Genomic DNA, 20,096 nt, shown 5'->3' on the forward strand with positions numbered 1-20,096 from the left:
TCTTCTAGGCCAACAATGGCTGCTAGCGCATGCACCTCCTACGCGTGGAGGGTGGGATCCCCTAGTGCCTCCTGCAATAATGTCTTCATGGCTGCAAGGTTCCGCCGGAGTGCTCTCTCCTCCTCCCAGCACTGCTACTTGGTCTGTATGGTTGCCTCTTGGCAGATTCTGCTCGACTCGGCTAGGACCTCTGCAACCTCCTCTGCTATCCAATCCCTCCTGTCCCAGTCTCTGGTCCAAATCTGCTCTATCTGTCTCGTCACCTCCTTCCTCCTATAGATCGAGTCAGGGATTCGACAGGATTGTGTGTCTAGGGCGGATGCTGGGGGGTCAAGCGTCAAGAGAACCGGGCAATGATCGGGACAGCATGGTGCCTGCCAATTGGTCAATCTGGCCTCCACGAGAGCCACCCCACTCTCCCACATAAAACCTATCCAGCCGCTCCAGCAAGACTCCACCCAGCTACCTGTATCCCCAAGAGAAGTCTAACGACCTCTCCCTCCTATGGAAGGCAGGATCTCTCCATGCATCATGTGCTTTGACTGCAAGCAAGAAGGCCTTCCATGCCTCTTGCTCTTCCCTAGCCATGCCCTAGTAGTTTCTGCCTCTACCCTATTGGTCCTCCCTAGCCATGCCCTAGTAGTTTTTGCCTGTACCCTGCTGGTCCTCCAAAGCCTCCAGGTTGTTGAAATCTCCTCCAATGATCCAGGAGTCCACCTCTGGGAGTTCATCTGCGATCTCCACCTAGAACCTGTTGCGTGCCCTAACCTCCGTAGGGGCATAGACATTGAGGACTCCAATGCACAAGTCCCCAATATCCAATTTGATCCATAGAACCCTTCCTACCACTATCGTCCCGTGGTCTCGTACACAAGCGGTGAGACTCGAGCCAATAGAGGTGCATACACCTCCACTTTTGCCGTGGGCACCTATGGCGTGCTCCCAGTACGTGTGTGAGCTACCCGGAAGTACCTTCCCAATCCGTTGGGCCTGGGTGGGGGTAAGCTTGTGCTCATGCAGAAGCAAGATGTCAATCCGTCCAGCAAGGGCAGGTTGCAGCTCTTGCCGAACAATCTTCGTCCTGGAACCACGTGCCCCACTGTAGTGGAGACTATTCACATTCCAAGATGCAAGGTGTAAGCTCATGGGGAAACCTGTGACTGACCAAACAGGCATCTGTTCGGTGTGGATGCTGCTGATGAGGAGGAGAGACTGTGGGGCAGCAAGTGCGCTTTGCCCCCGGTCTGGACGGTGAACTCCAGTCCCCCATGATGGCCCTTGGCTGAACCATAGGCGTGATAGATGCACCAGGTGGCACTATCAATGTATCTATCAGCCATGTTGAGAAGCGCGACTCTGTACACTGGTAGAAACGGGTCGCCTGTGCAGGGGGCCACTTGATCACGTCCCTCGGAGCTCTCCACTGTGGGGCGGCTCTAAAAATGATGCTCAAGTGTGGGACCTCGGCACTAGCCCATCAGTTAATGTCCATCATGCAACCAGGTCATTGTTGTGCAAACAATGCTAATCCTTCATCTCCCATCCACTAGGAGATGTGATCCACCACCTGACTCTTTAACTCCTCAATATGTGTAGTCGTCCATTCCCCTGAGTGAGAGGCCTGAAGAAAAAAGGCGTAGTTTGGTCCATCCGGTGGTGCTAGTAGGTGGACCTTGCCCCTCCTTGACTTACGAACCACGAAGATCCCCACCTCTAGAGGTAGTGGGAACTCTCCGTGCTCCTCTGCAACTCTCAAGTAGGACCATGGGCCATTGCGGAAGAACTCCTGTGGCAACAACTGTGCGTGTCTTGGGAAAGTATGGTGAGTGGCAGGGGCGGATGAGCTGGTGGCTGTGTGGGAGGGGGAAGACTGTTGGTGTGCGGAGGTAGGTGTGTGTGGCTCATCACCCCCTGTGGGAGGAGGGGGGGTGGGTCCCCTGAGCCGGGTGCAGATCATGGGGGGTGCTCGGTAGGGGTGGTGGTGGGGGGAAAGAGGATCGAGGGATGGTGGGATGGATGGAGATGCATGGCGGGTGTTGGGGGGGGTGGTGGCCCTAGAGAGGGGGGGGTGTGGACCAAGGCCAGTGGGGGGGGGCATGGGATGTGGGGAGGGGGGGATGGGTGAGGGGACTGTGGGGACTCAGGCGGGGCGGTCTGTGGCGCGGGTGGAGGATGTGGGGGGCTGCGGTTCTATCGGGTGGGACGCGGACAAGGGGGCATTGTGGAGTGCTCTGCTGAGGGAGCGTTGCACGCCCGCCTGCACCTTGCTGACGAGGCTGGGTTTGATGAGCTAGCTGGGCCCCTCCTACCGTCTCCCTCTCTGTCGTCTATGGACCCGAGTAAAGCCATCGGCATCCACCTGCGGGCTTGTCGACGGAGCCGCCTTGGCTCCGAAACGTGTACAAACTGCTGCCTGGTGCCCAAAATCGTGGCAGCGCAGGCACTGCCCTGGTTGCCCAATCACAATGACTTGCTACCTAAAGGAATGCCCGCCTGCCTCAATCTCTAGGAACTAAGGGATATTCTTGACCTCTTTCACTGCCACCTGTACCTTTGGGACTCCTGCTACTGTCACTGCATCCGCGAAAGAAGGACAATGCCGAAGAGCCGTCCAAAGTCTTCCACCAACTGGCATACTCAATCTCTAGGCTGGGGAAAAGAAGGGTGATCGGGTGCCGAAGAAACTTGTTGTGGAGTGCAAACGCCTCCACAGTAAAGCCACTGTACCAAGGGACCATGTATATGATCCCTTTCGTGGATGCATATGGTGCACTGGCGAGTAACTGGCGGCGTCTGTCAAGCTGAGCCAGACCATGAAGATCCCTTGGCCCAATAGGGCCGCCTCCACGATCTGCGCTGTGCCGATGCGCCAGTCCCGAAGCTGGGCCCTGGCTAGGGTATGTCCTACTACCTGACCATAAATCTCTATTTCCATTAGCTCCAGCTCCTTAGCTCGGATGGCTAAGAGCTACTCCTCAGAGACGACTACGTGCAAGGTGTTTGACTGGGGGGCACTCGCAAAGTGCGCTGGCGTCTGGCCAGAGGTTTCCATTGCGGGTCCCTTTTGAGAGAACTACCAATCACATCGCGGTGCTACCTGAGGGGGGGGGGAGTTGTTGCAGATAAAGGGAGCAACTGGAGGGTGGGGGGGGATCAATGGCGAGAGGGGGGGGGGGGGGGGGAAGAGAAACTGCTGTTTTTGATCCACCGCAGCTGGGTCCGGGGTTGGGGATGGGGGGAGCGCGCCAGAGGGGGGAGAACTGGAGCAGAAGGTAGCCTGGGGGAGGGCAGCGAAATGTTTGGGCGGGGAGGGGGGGAAGTCTTGCCTGGGCGGACGGAGGGGGGGAAGGGGAATGACAGCTTGGGGGGGGGGGGGGGGCAGCGAGATGTCGGGGCGTGGGGCAGTGAGATGTCGGGGCATGGGGGTAGTCATGCCCGGTTGGACAGGCGGGAGGAGGCGCCAAGCGGGCGAGCTGGCCAGTCACGTGGGCGGCCAGAGGCGGGGACAGATGTCCAAGATGAAGGGGCGAAAGAAAAAAACGGCGGACCACGATCTGGGGGCATGAACTGGCGCGGGTGCAAATCTGGCGGGGCGAGGGACGTGAACCCCACTGGGGGGTGGGTGCGAGCAGGTGGAGGTGAAGGGCGTGGACCAGACCGGGGGGGGGGGGGGGCGGGCGCGATTAGATGGAGCGGGGGTAGCGCTGAGCGTCGCGACAGTGTTGAGCTAGTGTCACCCTTGGTGGGGGGCTAGATAATTGGAGGACTGATGCAGTAATTTAGCAGGAGTGGCTCATCATTCCCCATCATGAGCTTGTGCAGCTGCAGGCCATGGCTAGGCAACCTAGTTCTCACCACGGGGCATCCCCATGTAGGTTGCAGGTAGAGTCAAATGAGGTCCCCAGACATTTTCTTCTCCATGTAGGAGGGTGGCTGGTTAGCAGTGGACAGTGGGCAACATGGTTTAGCTTTCCCTGACCTTCCTTGGAGATCGAAGTCATAGTACTAGAAGGAAGTCATGGCATCTTGACCCGTACATTACTTGGTCGGATATCCAAGAGTGGCAACTATGGATTTGAATTTTGGGGGACTGAAGCTTGAATTTTTTGGATTGGAATCCTGGAGATTGAATCTAGCCTGCTTCGTCAGTTTCATAAAAAGGCAGAGAGTCTCTTTGCTTACACAACACAGATCGGCAGACACATTTTGATGCAAGATGATCTGGATTGGGTTCCCTCATGTAGTAGACATTGGGCAGAGCATAGCATCATGGACCCCTTCAGACGTACTTTCTGGAGACACACTATGGGATACTTGGTGGTCAAGGTGGGTCTCGTACTTCTTCTGGCTAGCGGCACACGGGAATCTAGCAACTGGTAGTTTGCTGGTTCAGTTGCAGCAGGACAAGGTTACCAGTTCCCAAAATAGTGCCTGGAGACCCTGAAGTACTATTTATGGTCATGTGAGGTTGCACAGCTGGTTGATATAGGGTTCTCTTTGTGTTGTTGGGATTGTATGAAACAATGGAAGAACTTGTTGCCAATCAAATTGCTGATCTTGCACATAGCACATGAGAACGGCATACCTTTGGTTGCGCACCCTTTACTGCCTTGAAAGGATCTAGAAATGACTGAGGCCCCTGCTTTGCCTCTGTTATGGGAGAAACCACTCGAGTCAAAGCTGGTGTGCAGGGCTGCCTAAATGCTGCTGCCTCATCTGAGTTCCTCCCAATACTGTTGAATGCTTGAAACATTGGAAAAAATATCATGGATGAGAATGCCATATGCCAACTGATTGTAGATATTTGTTTGCTCATCTATCTGGAGATAGTGTGTATGGGAAAGTGACTATTTGGCTTTAAAGCTGCGAATGTTGCATCTTGGAATGCGAAGTGAACATAGCCACAAAAAGAATACTGCTGCTGGTAAAGAGGCAAGAGAGATATTTACTTTTGTCCACTTATGTGCATTACTATATCTTAATCCATGGTAATATCTTGAATTGCCATATGCAGATACAAAAAGGATCGAACATGGAGAGGATTGTCATACTCATCTTGTTACTTATTTCTTCTTATATCCTCGGCCTCATCTTTTTACTGTGTTTAGTCATTTATTAAGAGTATTGACACCAGGAACATTTAGCATCATAAAAATATAATCTATGTGATTTTTTTCGAAAGTATGTTACTTATGTAGCTAAGATGTGTGTTGGTATAATGTATTCAGTGGAGGTGCTAGCTTGGATCCGAGACGAGGAAGCTGTTGTAGGGCTGGCTCTTCTTGACAGGTGCACTTTTTAATGCTGTTAAATCATAGTTTCACCAGTATGCATGATCATGTTGCTTTTCAGTCATTGACACTAGAGTGGTTCCTGCAATCTGGATCAACAGCAGCAATAAAGGTTCAAACAGGATTATGGCTCAAGATGCAGACTTATCACTTGCTTCAGCATGTTTGCCAGGAGATGGAAAAGAATCCTCTGCACTAGACGAACCTTCAAAAAAGAAAACCAAGAAATCCTTGCGAGCTAGGCGTGCTGACTCACAGGTGATTTTCACCTTAACTTTTAAGACCTATCCAATTGGATTAGTTCAGGCAGACTTTTGAGTATTAAGTGAATGCTTCAGCTTAATGTTTTGATTAGTGCTTTCCAAAAAATTTCCTAGCTTTATTCTTGGAGGCAATATCGCAAAACACTTGTAGAGACATCTCTCAAACCCAGGTAAATTGCTTTTGTTTTTAATTGCTGACAAGTGTTGTTTGCAGATTATAAATTGTTTGACCTTTCTTTTTGGTGAACTGCAAGATTTCACAAAACAGGAAGAAGTCTGCTGTGCTGCAAAAAGGGAAAAGGGAACCGAGAGGGAGAAGAAGGGGGTCAGGGAAGAAGTGCAGAACACACTATTAATGGTTGTGCAAGTGGATAATCATATGGATTGCTGACTATTGCCAGTTCCATCTGTTCTTCAAACGAGTCTTTCTCAGCTTCTACACATATCTATATCCCATTTACACATATTCATGGATGGATTTAGGTGCAATAATGCCAGAGGCTTTAAGTTCCTTACGTCTTCCTTACAGTGCACTCAAGGATAGAGTTGAGATTCTGCCAAAAGTATTTGTATTCATGCTTGCCTACCCCTGCTTTTGAGAGGATTTTGAATTGCCATGCCAACTCTGCTCCAACTTCCCTCTTTGTTAAACAGATTGGCATTTCAAGTACTTTGTCTAAGGGTATGCAAAAAAGATCTCAATAAATAGGATGGACATCCTCATACATGCTTTGAAAGGTGCATGGCTTCAAGAGCTAAAGTCAACCTGGGAAAGTCGTGATTTTCTACCATAATATTGCTCAGTAGGGGAGACTAGATATGCATTCTCTGATGTTGTACCGACCTCAACAAGGCATGCACACTGTTACAAAGTCATCACATTAGAATACCGTGGAAGAAGAGTCAATTGCATTGAACACATTTCTAACAAGAATATCTCTGTTTTGCAGTGTTGCTTATGCTTTATTACACCTTGGAGACATTCTTCCTGGCAGTATAGTTATGGATCCAATGTATGCATCATTGTGTAGTACAGTAAAATTTAAAGTTGAACCATTGAGTTTTGTTAATACTGAATGAGGAAACAAAGGTCCAAGTAGCATGCCCAGTTTTTTTTTTCAGTTCAAGTCACAAACTGATATATACTTTAATTTCTACACTCTGGCTTGCCTGTGTGGGTACACAGGTGTGGTTGTGGTACAATACCATTGGAAGCAGCAGACTGGTTAACTAATCAGGTTTTTTGCATGGCTGGCGATATTTCTCCTAAATGTGTCGATGCAACACTCCAGAACATAAATGGTAGATGGATTTTGAGTCCTGTTTGATGTTTACCTGCTTCAACGACCATCGATAGTGTCTATCAATTCTTTGGTTACAGATAAAACAGCTCTTTTAGTGCTTCATGTCTTATATCTGTGTTAAATTAGTGTTATGCCTTGAAGGAAGCATTTTAACATGCCATCTTGTAAATTTTCTTTGCATTAAAATCATATGCTGATCATCTTATGCTATGCATTATGTATGGGTATGGGCCCAAATTTGACCTAAGTCTAAAGTTATATAGTTTATTTTGTGATTTATCTTATCAGATAAACTTTATCAACATTTTGAATATCTTTATGTATTATCCAGCCCTCTTCTTTCCATCAACCAATGGGTAACCACACAAAAGCCACCTCAAAATCTGGTACATGATTGAGCTTTGCCAGCCTATGAGTCGAGCACAAGTAAAAAGTTTGAACTGTTCAGGAAAGCTGCATAAGGTGGCCAATCAAGCAAGTCTCTGCTAAACTTGGAGCGTAGTCGTGTTAAAAATCAGGCATCATCTTTGAATCTATAATGACCTGCTGAAATGTTAATTTTATTGGCCTTGATGGACCCTAATGTCAAAGATTAATCATCATTTATTTTCCCCAAATGGCTCTAAGCACTAATGAACTTGGACCTTAGTTATGTGTAATGACATTAGGCATAATCTTCTAATCTGGTATAAAAGTGAGTCAAGGAATTCCTAAAACGTGTGAACTTTGAAGTTAATTATCTTACTTTTGAGGGCAAATCTGTCTTTAAAAGATGTTAGAGATTTAATTTTTGAGCATGTACAGGATCTATCACTCCTAAGAATTGAATACCATAACCAGTTTAAGTGAATAGTGCACAACACAAGAAGACTGCGAATGCTGTCATTTTATACACACACTTATGAGCTGCAGAATCTGCCTGTCGTCACGCCATCGCCAAGACTTGTCGCTCCACCTGCACTTCCCCGGCACTGTTCCGCCTGCCTCGGCCATGCATCATCATCTCTCCCCTGTGCGCGCCAGTGTGGCCATCCGGACTGCACCTATCTCCACTCGTGCCCATACCCCCCCATACACACACAATTCAGTGGTCCTCGCCTCAGCACTCCACCTGGAGCTCTGGCCTCAGGTGATGCACAGGCTGACCATCGCCCCACCCATCAACACTGCCCACTGCCTAACCATCGCTACTGCCACCTGGCTGTCTATCCCACCATGCCACGCAATCCAAATTCCCCTCCCCCTGTGCGCAGTTCAAACAGGTTTATATCTGTCAGTTGCTTCCTCCCTCTATAGCAGCAGCTTTCTTCGGCCTAACAGCAGTAAGCTTGGTGTTTCGTCAGTGATGACCTGCAAGGGAAACCTCTGGTTAGACACTGGAACACTCTTTGGGTGCCCCCCCAGTCAAACACCTTGCGCATCACCCTCATTGAGGAACAGCGCCGGTCTGTTTATATCATAGAAAAGAATTGGAGGAGACAGCGGTATTTGGGCAGGTTTTAGGTCACTCTCCCTCCAGGGCTCAACTTCGAGATTGGCTTCACTCCACCTTGTGCATTGGCACCACGCAGATTGCAGAGGTGGTACTAATGGGCCAAGGTATCTTTTAGATACAACTTACTCCGTGGATGTGGCACAGGAGCTTGTTGATAGCTCCCCATCGCCTCCACGAATGGCATCATTTACTTGGTCCTGTGGTACAATGGTTTCACAGCTGAGAGCTTCGTGCTCCATAACAGATTCCCCCAATATCCAATCACCCTTCTCTTCCCCGGATTATTACTAGTTGGTAGAGGAATTTGGGTGCCTCTTCAGCACAGTCCTTCCCCCCTCATTTGCTGATGCAGTGATGGCTGCAGGTGTGCCAAAAGTATGGGTTGCAATGGAATATACCAATAAAATTGCTAAGTTTTTAGAGATTGAGGTGGGTAGGCACACCTTTAGATAGTAGATTATTGTGGCAAGATAGCCTGGTCAGTGCTTGTGATGCCATGGCTTTGGGTATCAAGCCTTTGATTGTACTCACTTTGGAGCTAAGGTGACATAGTAGACAACTGCATAGCTCAATGATGATAGTTTCACGAGGGTCCAACAATGACAGAGGGGGAGGTGGCAGGCTAGGCCTCAGTAGAGGGCAGGAGGGGGAGGTGGTAGACTCGACCTTAGCTGGTGGCCCCTCAGCCTCGGCTCTGTCAGTAGAGGGCAGGAGGGGGAGGTGGTAGGCTCGACATCAACTGGCCCCTCAACCTTGGTGGGATCCCACTAGAGAGTCCCTCATAGCCACCATATCGGCCCCGACAGTAATAGAAGTACTGTCATGAAGACATGTATTTTTGAAACCTGACTTAACATGTGGATTAGTTTTTAATCACATGATTAAGTAAATGTTGCAATGTGAGGTGCAACTGGGGTTAAAGTAAATTTACGAGCCCGAGACCCGAAGAAATCACAGGATGTCAAAGGCAAAAGTTGCTATGAGTTATGCCGCACAGGTACTTGGTGGTATCTGGTGCCAATTGTTGGCCTAGGTCATTCATTTGGCAATAAGTGTCATTGGTGACACTAGAGAAGTGGCGTTTAATGGTACCTAATGCCAATTTGATGGTCAAAGATGGCGCAGAGACACTGGGAAATGGAAGTTGCCTAGCCAATTTAATTATTGGTCAGTTAGATTATTTTTCAGGGCATGGAATTAATTATTAGATTAATTTTCAGTATATCGAGAGACTGAAAATTAATATTTAATTGTGAAAAATGCTGAAAAACCATTTGCGAAGGCTGCCATTTGTAAAGAATGCCCATGCAAGACTGAAAAACGTCTTTAGAGGCTAGAGAGAGGCATTTTTATAAATTTAGCCTGCAATAGAGAGGGAGGGGAGGTTGCTGGTCTGATTTGCAGCCATTGGAGGACCTTCTGAGGCAACCAAGGGCAAAAGAAGACCAATCCACAGTAGGAGACAGCATCTACAGGTTGTTGAGGTAAGGCAACAATAGTAAATGATTGATTTTCTTCAGTTCTTTGCATCTACATGATGTTGTGGCAAGGCAGCAGCTGCACTTGACTGATTTTCAGTCATTCTTCGTGACAAAACTCTGAATTTTCTCTTTCTACAGATTTTCCTCTCTTCTCCCAACCATTTCATAGCCTTGCTCCGAAGATCTCAGTATTTGGACTCTTGGAGGCTGAGAAATTGCAAAATTCTCTGTTGTAAACCCTAATTTACAGCAGAAATCAGGGTTTAGCAGGAGCCTTGGGAAGCGTGCCAAAAATTGGAAGCTCCAAGACTTGGATTCAACGAGACTGAAGGTGAATTTCAGCTGAATTCAGGTGGAGGATTAGCCAGCCATTGAATTTGGGGCATTTCCATCGTCTATGAAGTGGGTGAAGGCCAATTGAGTGCCTGAATCAAGGGGCAAAATAGATCAAAGACTTGCTGGTCACTTTGGACAGCAAGGGGAGTTGAAATATCGAAAGAGATTAGGAGAATCCCATCGTAAATCAACTTTTTCTTCAATAATGCTAAAGAAATACCGAAAGGGGTGCCAATTTTGGGGCCAATTGGGTGTGCATTGTCCAAGATTAGTTGGTAAATTTGTATTTTCAGATTTGTATTTATTGTTTGCTGTTGTAATTAAGTTGTAATCAGGGATTTACCACCCTATACGAGGAGGAAGGTTGGTTTCATGGTTCCATTGCCGAGATACCACTCAATCCCTTGATTTGGTGGGCCAAAGGCACCTAATTGCAAGCCAAAGCTTTGTACTAGTGCTGATTTTTACTCTCAATTGAGAAATTACAGCAATATGTCTTGATACAGTGAGATAGATTCGAGCAATGATGATGTCTCTCAATATGAACGTTCACATGGGAATGAAGGAAATGCAATGCCTGACCTTGGACAAGGCTTAGACCATGGACAACAAGCTGAAAATGTTGTTGTTGGGCAAGATGCACACTCTTCAGGGCATAAGGAGGTTGATGACCAGCAAAGTGAAGAGGAATTTGATGACCAGTTCAGGAATCGGATGAGGGCAGCAGCAAATCTCTTTACACAATTGGCAAAGGATCCTCAATTTACCGGATTTTTGAGTGTTCCACAGAAGGACAGCAAAGGCAAGAAGAAGAAGGCGTCTTCTACACCTTTGGGACAGCAAGATGTATCGAAGATAATGCCAAACCCTTCATTTGAAGGTCCCAAAGATGCTAATGAAATAAAACAGTTGGTACCTACGGGGCAAGGAATGCAAATGCAAGGCCATCACGAAAGTGCCAATCCAATGGATTTTGGACAGCCGGGCATGCATGGTGTGATGGGGCAGCCAGGATATTTTGGTGGAAGCACTATTTTTCATGCTATGGTTGGACAAGGACCGCATTCGAGAATGTATGGCACAAATCCCTATGGTATGCAGCAACGAATGCATGGTGTGCAAGGCCCAATGTATTCGTGGATGGCTAGAAAGATGCAAAACCCTATGTATGGTAGCATTGGCTTGATGCATGGGGCACAAAGTAGCATGTTTGGTACTACATCTACACCCCCGAATGCTTATGGGGCTCAATGAATGAATGTGGTCATGGAAATGCTCCGTTTGGTGTTGGTTTTGATGTAAATTCAGCAAATGTATCCTTTTTGCAGTAGCGAGTGTATGACAACTTGATATGATGAGGGTGGAAAAGGAGTGAAGTTTGAGTTTTTCAGTAGTGTACAAGATAGGCTGAAAGCTTTGACTTTCATTCAGCAGTTTCATGCAGCCTATTCAGGGGGGAACTTCACGGAGTCCTCAAAGATTCGAAAGGCAACCACTTTGTTGAAAGGGAATGCATTACAGTAGTGGTCTACTCTTTTGATGCAAGGTAGAGCACCGTCAACGTGGGTACAATTTAGGCAAATGTTTGCATCGAATTGGTTGACAAGTTCCTTTGAGGTGGACATCATGACAGCTTGGAATAAGCTGGATGCTAAGAAATGTAAGAATTTGGAGCAATATAATAAGAAGTTTTGGGATGCGTTGCTGCCTATTACTTCTTATCACCCCGTACCCCTTCATGAGCAAGTGGAAAAATATGTCTGTGGGTTGCCCAAAGGAATTAGGGATTTTTGCATTAAATCCATTGTGTCTAGCATGTCTCAGCTTATAGAGACTGCTGTTATAGTCGATGCTTTGCTGCGTGGGAAGGATTCAGGCTTCCTAGAGAGTGGGGAGAAGCCAAATAAAAAGTTATTTAAGGTTGAGAAAAGGGGCTGAAAAAGACAAGGCTAAAACAGATGAAAGGAAGAGAAAGATTGTATCCGAAGTTGACTATGAGATACTATGGGCCCTTCCAGGTGTTGGAGAAGATCAAGGATGTGGCATATCGGCTGAAATTACCTCCACATTGGCGGATACACAATGCCTTTCATGTCAGTTTGTTGAGGCCTTTTCATGGTGATGTGCCAGAGGATATGTTTGCTGAAATTCAGCTTGAGGTTGAGGAGCTAGATGAGATTTTGGTACCTGAGCAGATTTTGGCACATAAGGAAAGAAATGTCAAAGGTAAAGTCTCCAGGAGATAGTTGGTGAAATATTAGAATTATTCACCAATGGATGCCAAATGGATGGAAGAGGATGACTTGGCAGACCATCCTCAATTGTTGCAGCTTTATCTAGATGCCTTTCAGTTAGAGCCGACTTTAGTTCGGGCTCCGTCAGGATTAACAAAGCAAGGGTTTGGAGTATTGCCTGATGCTCAAGGGGGAGGTAGCACTTCCCCTCCTCCAGTTATGGACAGCTCTTGTATGTAGTGGATCTGGGATGTATCCAGCATGCATCCAAGGTACTACGCTGACAGTATGTTTGCCATGAGATCACTACTTAGTGTACTAGTCACTGTGAGATATATGCAGATGAGTATGAATTTTACCCGGGCAATGGAACTATACTTTTGCATCAGCTTATGATCAATTTAGCATGAATTTTGCCCGAATTTTGAGACAAAAATTCTGATAAGTTTTAGTTAAGTTTTTGATTAGCTTGAGAACCATTTATGGTCACTTGTTGGATTAGATGTGCATCAGTTTTTGCACTGATTGTTGGTCAATTTTTGCAATGAGTTTATGATCAGTTTGGGGTCACATTTGCACCAGTCTGTGATCAATTCTCTGATCAGCAAGTGATCAGTTTCTCATCAAATTATGCTCAGTTTTCAATGGTTTACATCTAGTTCCATGGACAACAATATATGCTATGATGTCATTGATGGTTTAGCCATGGTATATGCTTGGTTATGCTATGCTATGGTTTGGTTTTGCTAGATGAGTTGAGCTCATGAGAAATAGACATGTCACATGATAATCTAGCAATGTTTTTGAGATTCTTTGTGAGTCTTATGTCATGTTATCTTGGCTGGTAATTTTCAGCATATATTGGGCATATGGAATGGTTGAACAACAGTGTGCAATGTTGTGTTGACTATGATGCACTATGGAAATTCCAATGTACTACTTTGCTTTTGATGCATTTGACAGTGCAATCGAGGACGATTGCAAGGATTTCAAGGGGGAGGGTTATCATGAGGACATGTATTTTTGAAACTTAACTTAACATGTGGATTAATTTTTAATCACATGATTAAGTAAATGTTGCACATGTGAGGTGCAACTGGGGTTAAAGTAAGTTTATGAGCCCAAGACCTGAAGAAATCACAGGATGCCAAAGGTAAAAGTTGCTATAAGTTATGCCGGACAGGTACTTAGTGATATCTAGTGCCAGTTGTTGGCCTAGGTCATCCATTTGGCCATAAGTGTCAGTTGGTGACACTTGAGAGAAGTGGTGTTTAATGGTATCTAATGCCAATTTGATGGTCAAAGATAGCGTAGAGACACTCGGGAATGGAAGTTGCCTAGCCAATTTAATTATTGGCCAGTCAGATTATTTTTCAGGGCACCGAATTAATTATTAGATTAATTTTCAGTATTTAGAGACTAAAAATTAATATTTAATTGTGGAAAATGTTGGAAAAACCATTTGCAAAGGTTGCCACTTGTAAAAAATGCCCATGCAAGATTGAGAAACATCTTTAGAGGCTGGAGAGAGACATTTTTATAAATTTAGCCTGCAATAGAGAGGGAGGGGAGGCTGTTGGTTTGATTTGCAGTCATTGGAGGACCTTTTGAGGCAGCCAAGGGCAAAAGAAGACCAATCAACAGCAAGAGACAGCATCTATAGGCTGTTGAGGCAGGGCAGTAGCAACAAATGGTTGATTTTCTTCAGTTCTTTGCATCTACATGCTGTTGTGGCAAGGCAGCAGCTTCACTTGACTGATTTTCAGTCATTCTTCGTGACAAAACTCTGAAGTTTCTCTCTCTACAGATTTTCCTTTGATCTCCTAACCATTTCACAGCCTTGCTTTGAAAATCTCAGCATTTGGATCCTTGGAGGCTGAGAAATTGCAATATTCTCTATTGTAAACCCTAATTTACAGCAGAAATCAGGGTTTAGCAACAGCCTTGGGAAGCATGCTAAAATTGGAAGCTCCAAGACTTGGATTCAACGAGACTGAAGGTGAATTTCAGCTGAATTCAGGTGGAGGACTAGCCAGCTATTGAATTTGGGGCATTTCCATCGTCTATGAAGTGGGTGAAGGCCAATTGAGTGCCCGAATCAAGAGGGAAAATAGATTGAAGACTTGTTGGTCACTTTGGACAGCAAGGGGAGTTGAAATACCGAAAGGGATTGGGAGAATCCCATTGTAAATTAACTTTTTCTTCAATAAAGCTAAAGAAATACCGAAAGGGGCGCCAATTTTGGGGTTAAGCGGGTGTGCATTGTCCAAGATCAGTTGGTAAATTTGTATTTTCAGATTTGTATTTATTGTTTGCTGTTGTAATTAAGTTGTAATCAGGGATTTACCACCCTATCTGAGGAGGAAGGCTGGTTTCAAGTTCCCCCTAACCCCCACCTAGATGGCACAGTCTATACCACCCTCTACTGCATAGCCCCACCCCCCTCATTCACCCCCAACCCCATCTCATGCTTTGGAACCCCAATCACTGTCCCGTGAGTCAACTTACCATCCACAGATCTCCTCACATCCCAACCCCAACAACCCCCTCCTCCCCCCCCCAAAAAAAAAAAAGAAAAAAGAAAAACAACAACACATACACCAACAATGCACCGCTTTTTCCTCCAATAGGCACAACTTCTCTCACATGAGTCTTTCGCATGAGCCCATGGTCCTACACGAGACGGTTTTCACTTCCTTTGGAAGTGGTAATCTTTGTGGTCTGCAAGTCGAGGGGTGGTAACGCGCATTTGCTAGCCCTACCAGATGGGTCAAATTATGCATTCTTTCTCCAATCTTCTTACTTTGGAGCCTAGATGATGACACAGGTGGAGAAGTTAGTGACGGACCAGGTAGTAGACCATGTCTCTCAATCGATGGTTGGGCAAGGGATGGCTAGTATTATTAGCTCTATAGTGGTGAGGGTGCAAGATGGACATTAATTGGCAGCGTGGGGTAGAGGCCTTGCCCCTTAGTATTATTTTCGTTTGAGCCCCTCCATAGTGGATCTTATTGATGGATGTGATTGAGTGGCTACTTGCACATGCTACTTGATTCTACAAAATCGAAGTCACATCTCTTAGCCTAGCTTTGTGCATGCTCCATAGGTCCTCCTATTCTTTAGATTCTTTTATGTTGAATAGGTATCTATTTAGCACACATTAGCCTTATCCATGAGTCTATACTTAGCATCTTGGAATGTGAACAACCTCCACTATAGTGGGGTGTGTGGTCCCAAGAACTTGGTAGTTAGGGAGGAGCTGTAGCCAGCCCTTGCCCGAATGGATTGACATCTTACTTCTTCAAGAGCATAAGCTCGCCCCTCCTAGGCTAGTAGGCTCGGGAAGGTACCCTTAAGAAAATTACACACTTATTGGGAGTATTCTATTGGTGCCCATGGTAGGAGCGGAGAAGTATGTACTTCTCTCGGCCTGAGTTTGACAGCTTGTATGCGAAACCATGGGACAATTGTAGTAGGGAAGGTCATATGGATCAAGCTTGACTTGGGGGACTCATGTCTTGGGGTCCTTAATATCTATGCTCCTACATACAGAGGTCCATGCATGCAGTTACTTTTGGATGGAGGTTGTAGCAAGTGTTCCTAGGGTGGATTCTTGGATTGTTGGAGGAGATATCAATAATTTGGAGACCTTAGAGGATTAGCAAGGATGTGGCACAAATTTCTAGGGCATGGTGGAGGAGTAGCAGGAGGCATGGGAGGCCTTTCTTTTAGCAGTAGGAGTGTGAGATGCTTGGAGGGACCTTGCCTTCCACAGGCGAAATGACTCTTTGGATTTTTCTTGGAGGTATAGGTGGATGGGTGGTTCCCTCATAGAGCAATTGGACAGGTTCTATGTTGGGGTGGTTGGGGCGTGGCGGTGCACTGGAGGAGGGCATGTTTGATCATAGCCTAGTGCTCCTCGGACTTGATGCTCCTGCTTCAGCCCTGGACCATCATTGTTGCCACATCTCTGATTCGACCTATAGGCGGGAGGAGGTGAAAAGGCAGATCGAGCATCTCTTGACTAGGGAGTGGGCAGGGGATGGACGGATTACAAAGGAGGTTTTAAAGGTGTCAGGGTAGTCCAGTAGGATTTTTCAGGAGGCAGCCCTCCAGGCTTGATAGCAATGTTGGGAGGAGGAGAGGGCACTTGGGCGAGATCTACTAGCCATTCAGAGATTGCTCCAAGACGCACATGGGGATCCCACTTTTCATATGCAAGAGTTGTGCCCATTGGCAGCTCTTGTAGGCATAGAGGACACGCGATCAGAGTTCTCTTTCCACACCTCAACAACTTTTTGGGCGTGGAAAGGGGATATGTTGTGCACAGAGTTCTTCCAAGTGCATTAGCCTCGCACCTCAAAAAATCAGACCGGCGCCCTTCGTGACCAGTATGGGAGTGTTGGCTCTAGCTTGAAGGAGGTGATGGAGCTTGCTACTGACTTTTACAGGCACGTTTTTCAGCAGGAGGTAGTCTTAGCCAGGGTGCTATGATGGTGTCACCAAGGAGATGGAACGGTCTCTCCTTGACCCCTTCACAAAGAAGGAATTAGCCAAGGCATTCCACACATAGGATGGGCAAAAATGCCTAGAAGAGGATGGGCTATCTAGGGTCTCCTTTGCTACATACTGGGAGGTGGTGAAGGACTCCTTGTTACAAGATTTTAGGAGATCTTTAGTTTGGGTCCGAAATCGGGCAGCTTGTCAGTAGGTCTAGTTAATCTCCTCCCCAAAGGGGGAGTCCACTTGGAATTGTCCTAGTGGAGAACAATCACCTTGTTGCTAGTGGGCTATTAGGCATTGGCCAAGATGATTGGTGGTAGGCTTCACCCCATTTTTCTAGACACCATCCATGGCACACAAACATGTTTCGTCTAGCATAGGAGGATCTTGGATAATGTTTTCACCTTCTTCGAGGTTGTTGAGTGGGCTCAACATAACGGCTAGAGTCTAGACGATGGCCATGCTTCTTCTAGACTTTGAGAAGGCCTATGCCATGGTAGATTGGGACTTCTTGGAGGTCACTATGGCACAGCTTGGGTTTCCCTAGGAGTGGATTAGTGGCCTTTCTGCACTATACAGGTCAGTCACTAGTAGGGTACTCCTTGGAGATAGGGGGGGGATAGAGTTTTGGTTGGAGAGCTCGGTCTATTAGGGCTGCCCTTCAGCCCCATATCTCTTCCTACTCTTTGGGGAGGCGATGTCTTATTTTCTTTACTCAAGTGTGGGCAGTTTGTGAGGCCTTAGACTTCGTGCAAGAGAGGAGATAGAGCAAGTGGACTTGGAGTATGTTGATGACACGGCCCTCTATGTAGAGGATGATGAGGTTGTGGAGACTATGTACAACCATGATTGAGATACAAAGAACTCAAAGACAAACGCAATGCAAAAATGTAAAACAAAAAATGCAAAATACAAAACACAAAAACACAAACAAAGAAGAAACAAAACTTTGAACTGAATGAACGAATGCTATAAATGAAGAAAAGAGTCTACATGACGCCCAAGGGTAGAGCTATCCAATAACTGATGGACTAGGCTTGGCCAAATTCCTCGCCAAGGACAGTACAGAGGTCAGAACCAAGCTTCAATTGCAAAAGGAAAAGCATTTGCTATAATTCTTAAAGCGCTTGAAGAAGAGGGAAACCCAACTATGGAAGCTGGTATGGAGAGGGCATCAGTACACGCCACCCTCCATAAGAAATGCCCAAATTGCCAGTTTTTGGCGATTCAAACACCAGCAGAATATTAGGGTAAGTCCTTTAAAATTCTGATTGATTGTGGAAGTACACACTCCTTCATGTCACCAAAGTGTGCCAAGAAATTAGGTATAGACACAATATCTACATTTAGGTTGCTTGTGGAACTTGCTAATGGAAAAGAGATCCTGTCTATTCAACAAACTTGCGAAGTGACATTTAGCCTGGGAAGCAATCTGTTTGAAATGGGATTTAGAATTACAAATTTAGGAGCCTATGAATGTCTATTGGATATGGATTGGCTAATCCCCAATGGTGCACATATTCAGTGCAGAAAAGGCCAGGTGACTTTTCAAAAGCTAAAGGGGGAAAAAGTGATGACCCAAGGTGAGGTAGGAAAACCCAAGATTCAACTAGCCAAATCATCTCGCATAATAAAAGGGTTAAGAAAAGGAATACCTGTGTATCTCATAAAATTAAATAAGGTTGAGTAGAATAATCAAGACGAGGGAGAGCCACATTGGTTGAAAAAATATGATGACATCTTTCCAAAAGAGCTGATTGAATTACCACCTCGAAGAGAAGTCGATCATCAGACTTGAACTAGGAGCCGCTCCAATCGCTAAGAGTCTGTATAAAATATTTATCCTTGAAGCAATTGAGTTAAAAGAGCAACTCAAGAAATTATTGGATCAAGGATACATTAGACCCAATAATTCGCCATGGGGAGCCCCAATATTGTTTCAAAAGAAAAAGGACGGAACTCTTCGCCTTTGCATTGATTACCAAAGTCTAAACCAGATAAGAATCAAGAATAAGTATCCGACCAAGAATAGACGAGCTACTTGATAAGTTGCAAGGGGCGAAAATCTTTTCCAAGATTGATCTCCGATCTGGTTATTACCAAATAAGGATCAAGGAAGAAGATATCCCCAAAACTGGCTTCAATACTAGACATGGTCATTTTGAAGTTCTTGTAATGTCTTTCGGTCTAACTAATGCCCTTGTTACATTTAAGAGATTAATGCAAGATATTTTTTGATCTTATCTTGATGAGTTTGTCCTAGTCTTCTTTGATGGCATCCTAACATACTCCAAGAGAGATGAAGACCATGAGCTGCAATTGCGCATTATGCTGGACACAATGAGGACGCACCCAGTATGATGCTCAAGAGTGGCAACCTCCAACGACAATTAAGAAAGTGAGAAGTTTTTTAGGGTTGATTGGATGGTATAGAATTTTTATCAAAAATTACGCCCCAATAGCTATACCTCTCACTAATTTGCTGAAAAAGCAAATTGCTATTGTGTGGACGCCCATTGAGCAAGCTAGTTTTAAGTAGCTCAAGAAAAGTTTGGTAACAACACCTATTTTAAAGCTACTTGACCTAAGTCAAGAGTTTGAGGTCGTAATAGATGCGAGTTCTCTTGCACTAAGTTGTGTGTGTATGCAGCAAGGTCATCCGATAGTCTATTCCTCAAGGAAGCTGAAAATCCATGAGAGGAATTACGCCACCCCTGATCTCGAGCTGTTGCCTGTGATCCATGCTCTCAAATTGTGGTGATACTATTTGCTTGGAAGCAAGTTTACTTTGGTCACCGACTAGAAAAGTCTCAAATGAATCTTTACTCAACCAGACCTCAACATAAGGTAGCGTCAATGGCTTGAAGTCTTGCAAGAATTTGATTTTGAAATCAAGTTCAGACCGGGAAAAGAGAATGTGATTGCTGATGCATTAAGTCGTAAAGCTTTTCTGAATGCACTTATCATGGAAGATCCATCTAAAGGAGAGATTTTAGCTACCATGATATCGATGTCTAGCAATCCAGTCATTGAGCTAGCCAAAGAAGAGGTAGACAAGGATCCTAAGTATCAGCTAATGCTTAGAGAAATCCTAGTTAAGGACACTGATCCTAAGCTTAGAGTCAAATACCAAAATGGACTTGTCTATTTCAGGACAAGGCTCTGCATTCTTCTTAGTCAAGTGTTGAA

The 20,096-nt window shown here is 45.7% G+C and overlaps 1 protein-coding gene across 2 annotated transcripts in view; it reads left to right on the forward strand.

Moving 5' to 3' along the window:
* The window catches only part of LOC148016474 (uncharacterized), a 75,950-nt gene that overhangs the window by 39,655 nt on the left and 16,199 nt on the right, over nucleotides 1-20,096 (forward strand). The window contains exons 7-11 of one of the 2 annotated variants that reach the window (XM_087664610.1): nucleotides 5,229-5,289; nucleotides 5,396-5,549; nucleotides 5,669-5,724; nucleotides 6,505-6,567; nucleotides 6,741-6,856. In XM_087664610.1, the coding sequence (XP_087520736.1) occupies nucleotides 5,229-5,289; nucleotides 5,396-5,549; nucleotides 5,669-5,724; nucleotides 6,505-6,567; nucleotides 6,741-6,856 (450 nt within the window). Of the gene's footprint in view, nucleotides 1-5,228; nucleotides 5,290-5,392; nucleotides 5,550-5,668; nucleotides 5,725-6,504; nucleotides 6,568-6,740; nucleotides 6,857-20,096 lie in introns of both variants that reach the window. The other variant, XM_087664609.1, reaches the window with a different exon arrangement.

Source organism: Lygodium microphyllum, chromosome 23, assembly GCF_053477565.2.
Source record: "Lygodium microphyllum isolate KBCC chromosome 23, Lygodium_microphyllum_v1.1.10, whole genome shotgun sequence".
NCBI lineage: Eukaryota > Viridiplantae > Streptophyta > Polypodiopsida > Schizaeales > Lygodiaceae > Lygodium > Lygodium microphyllum.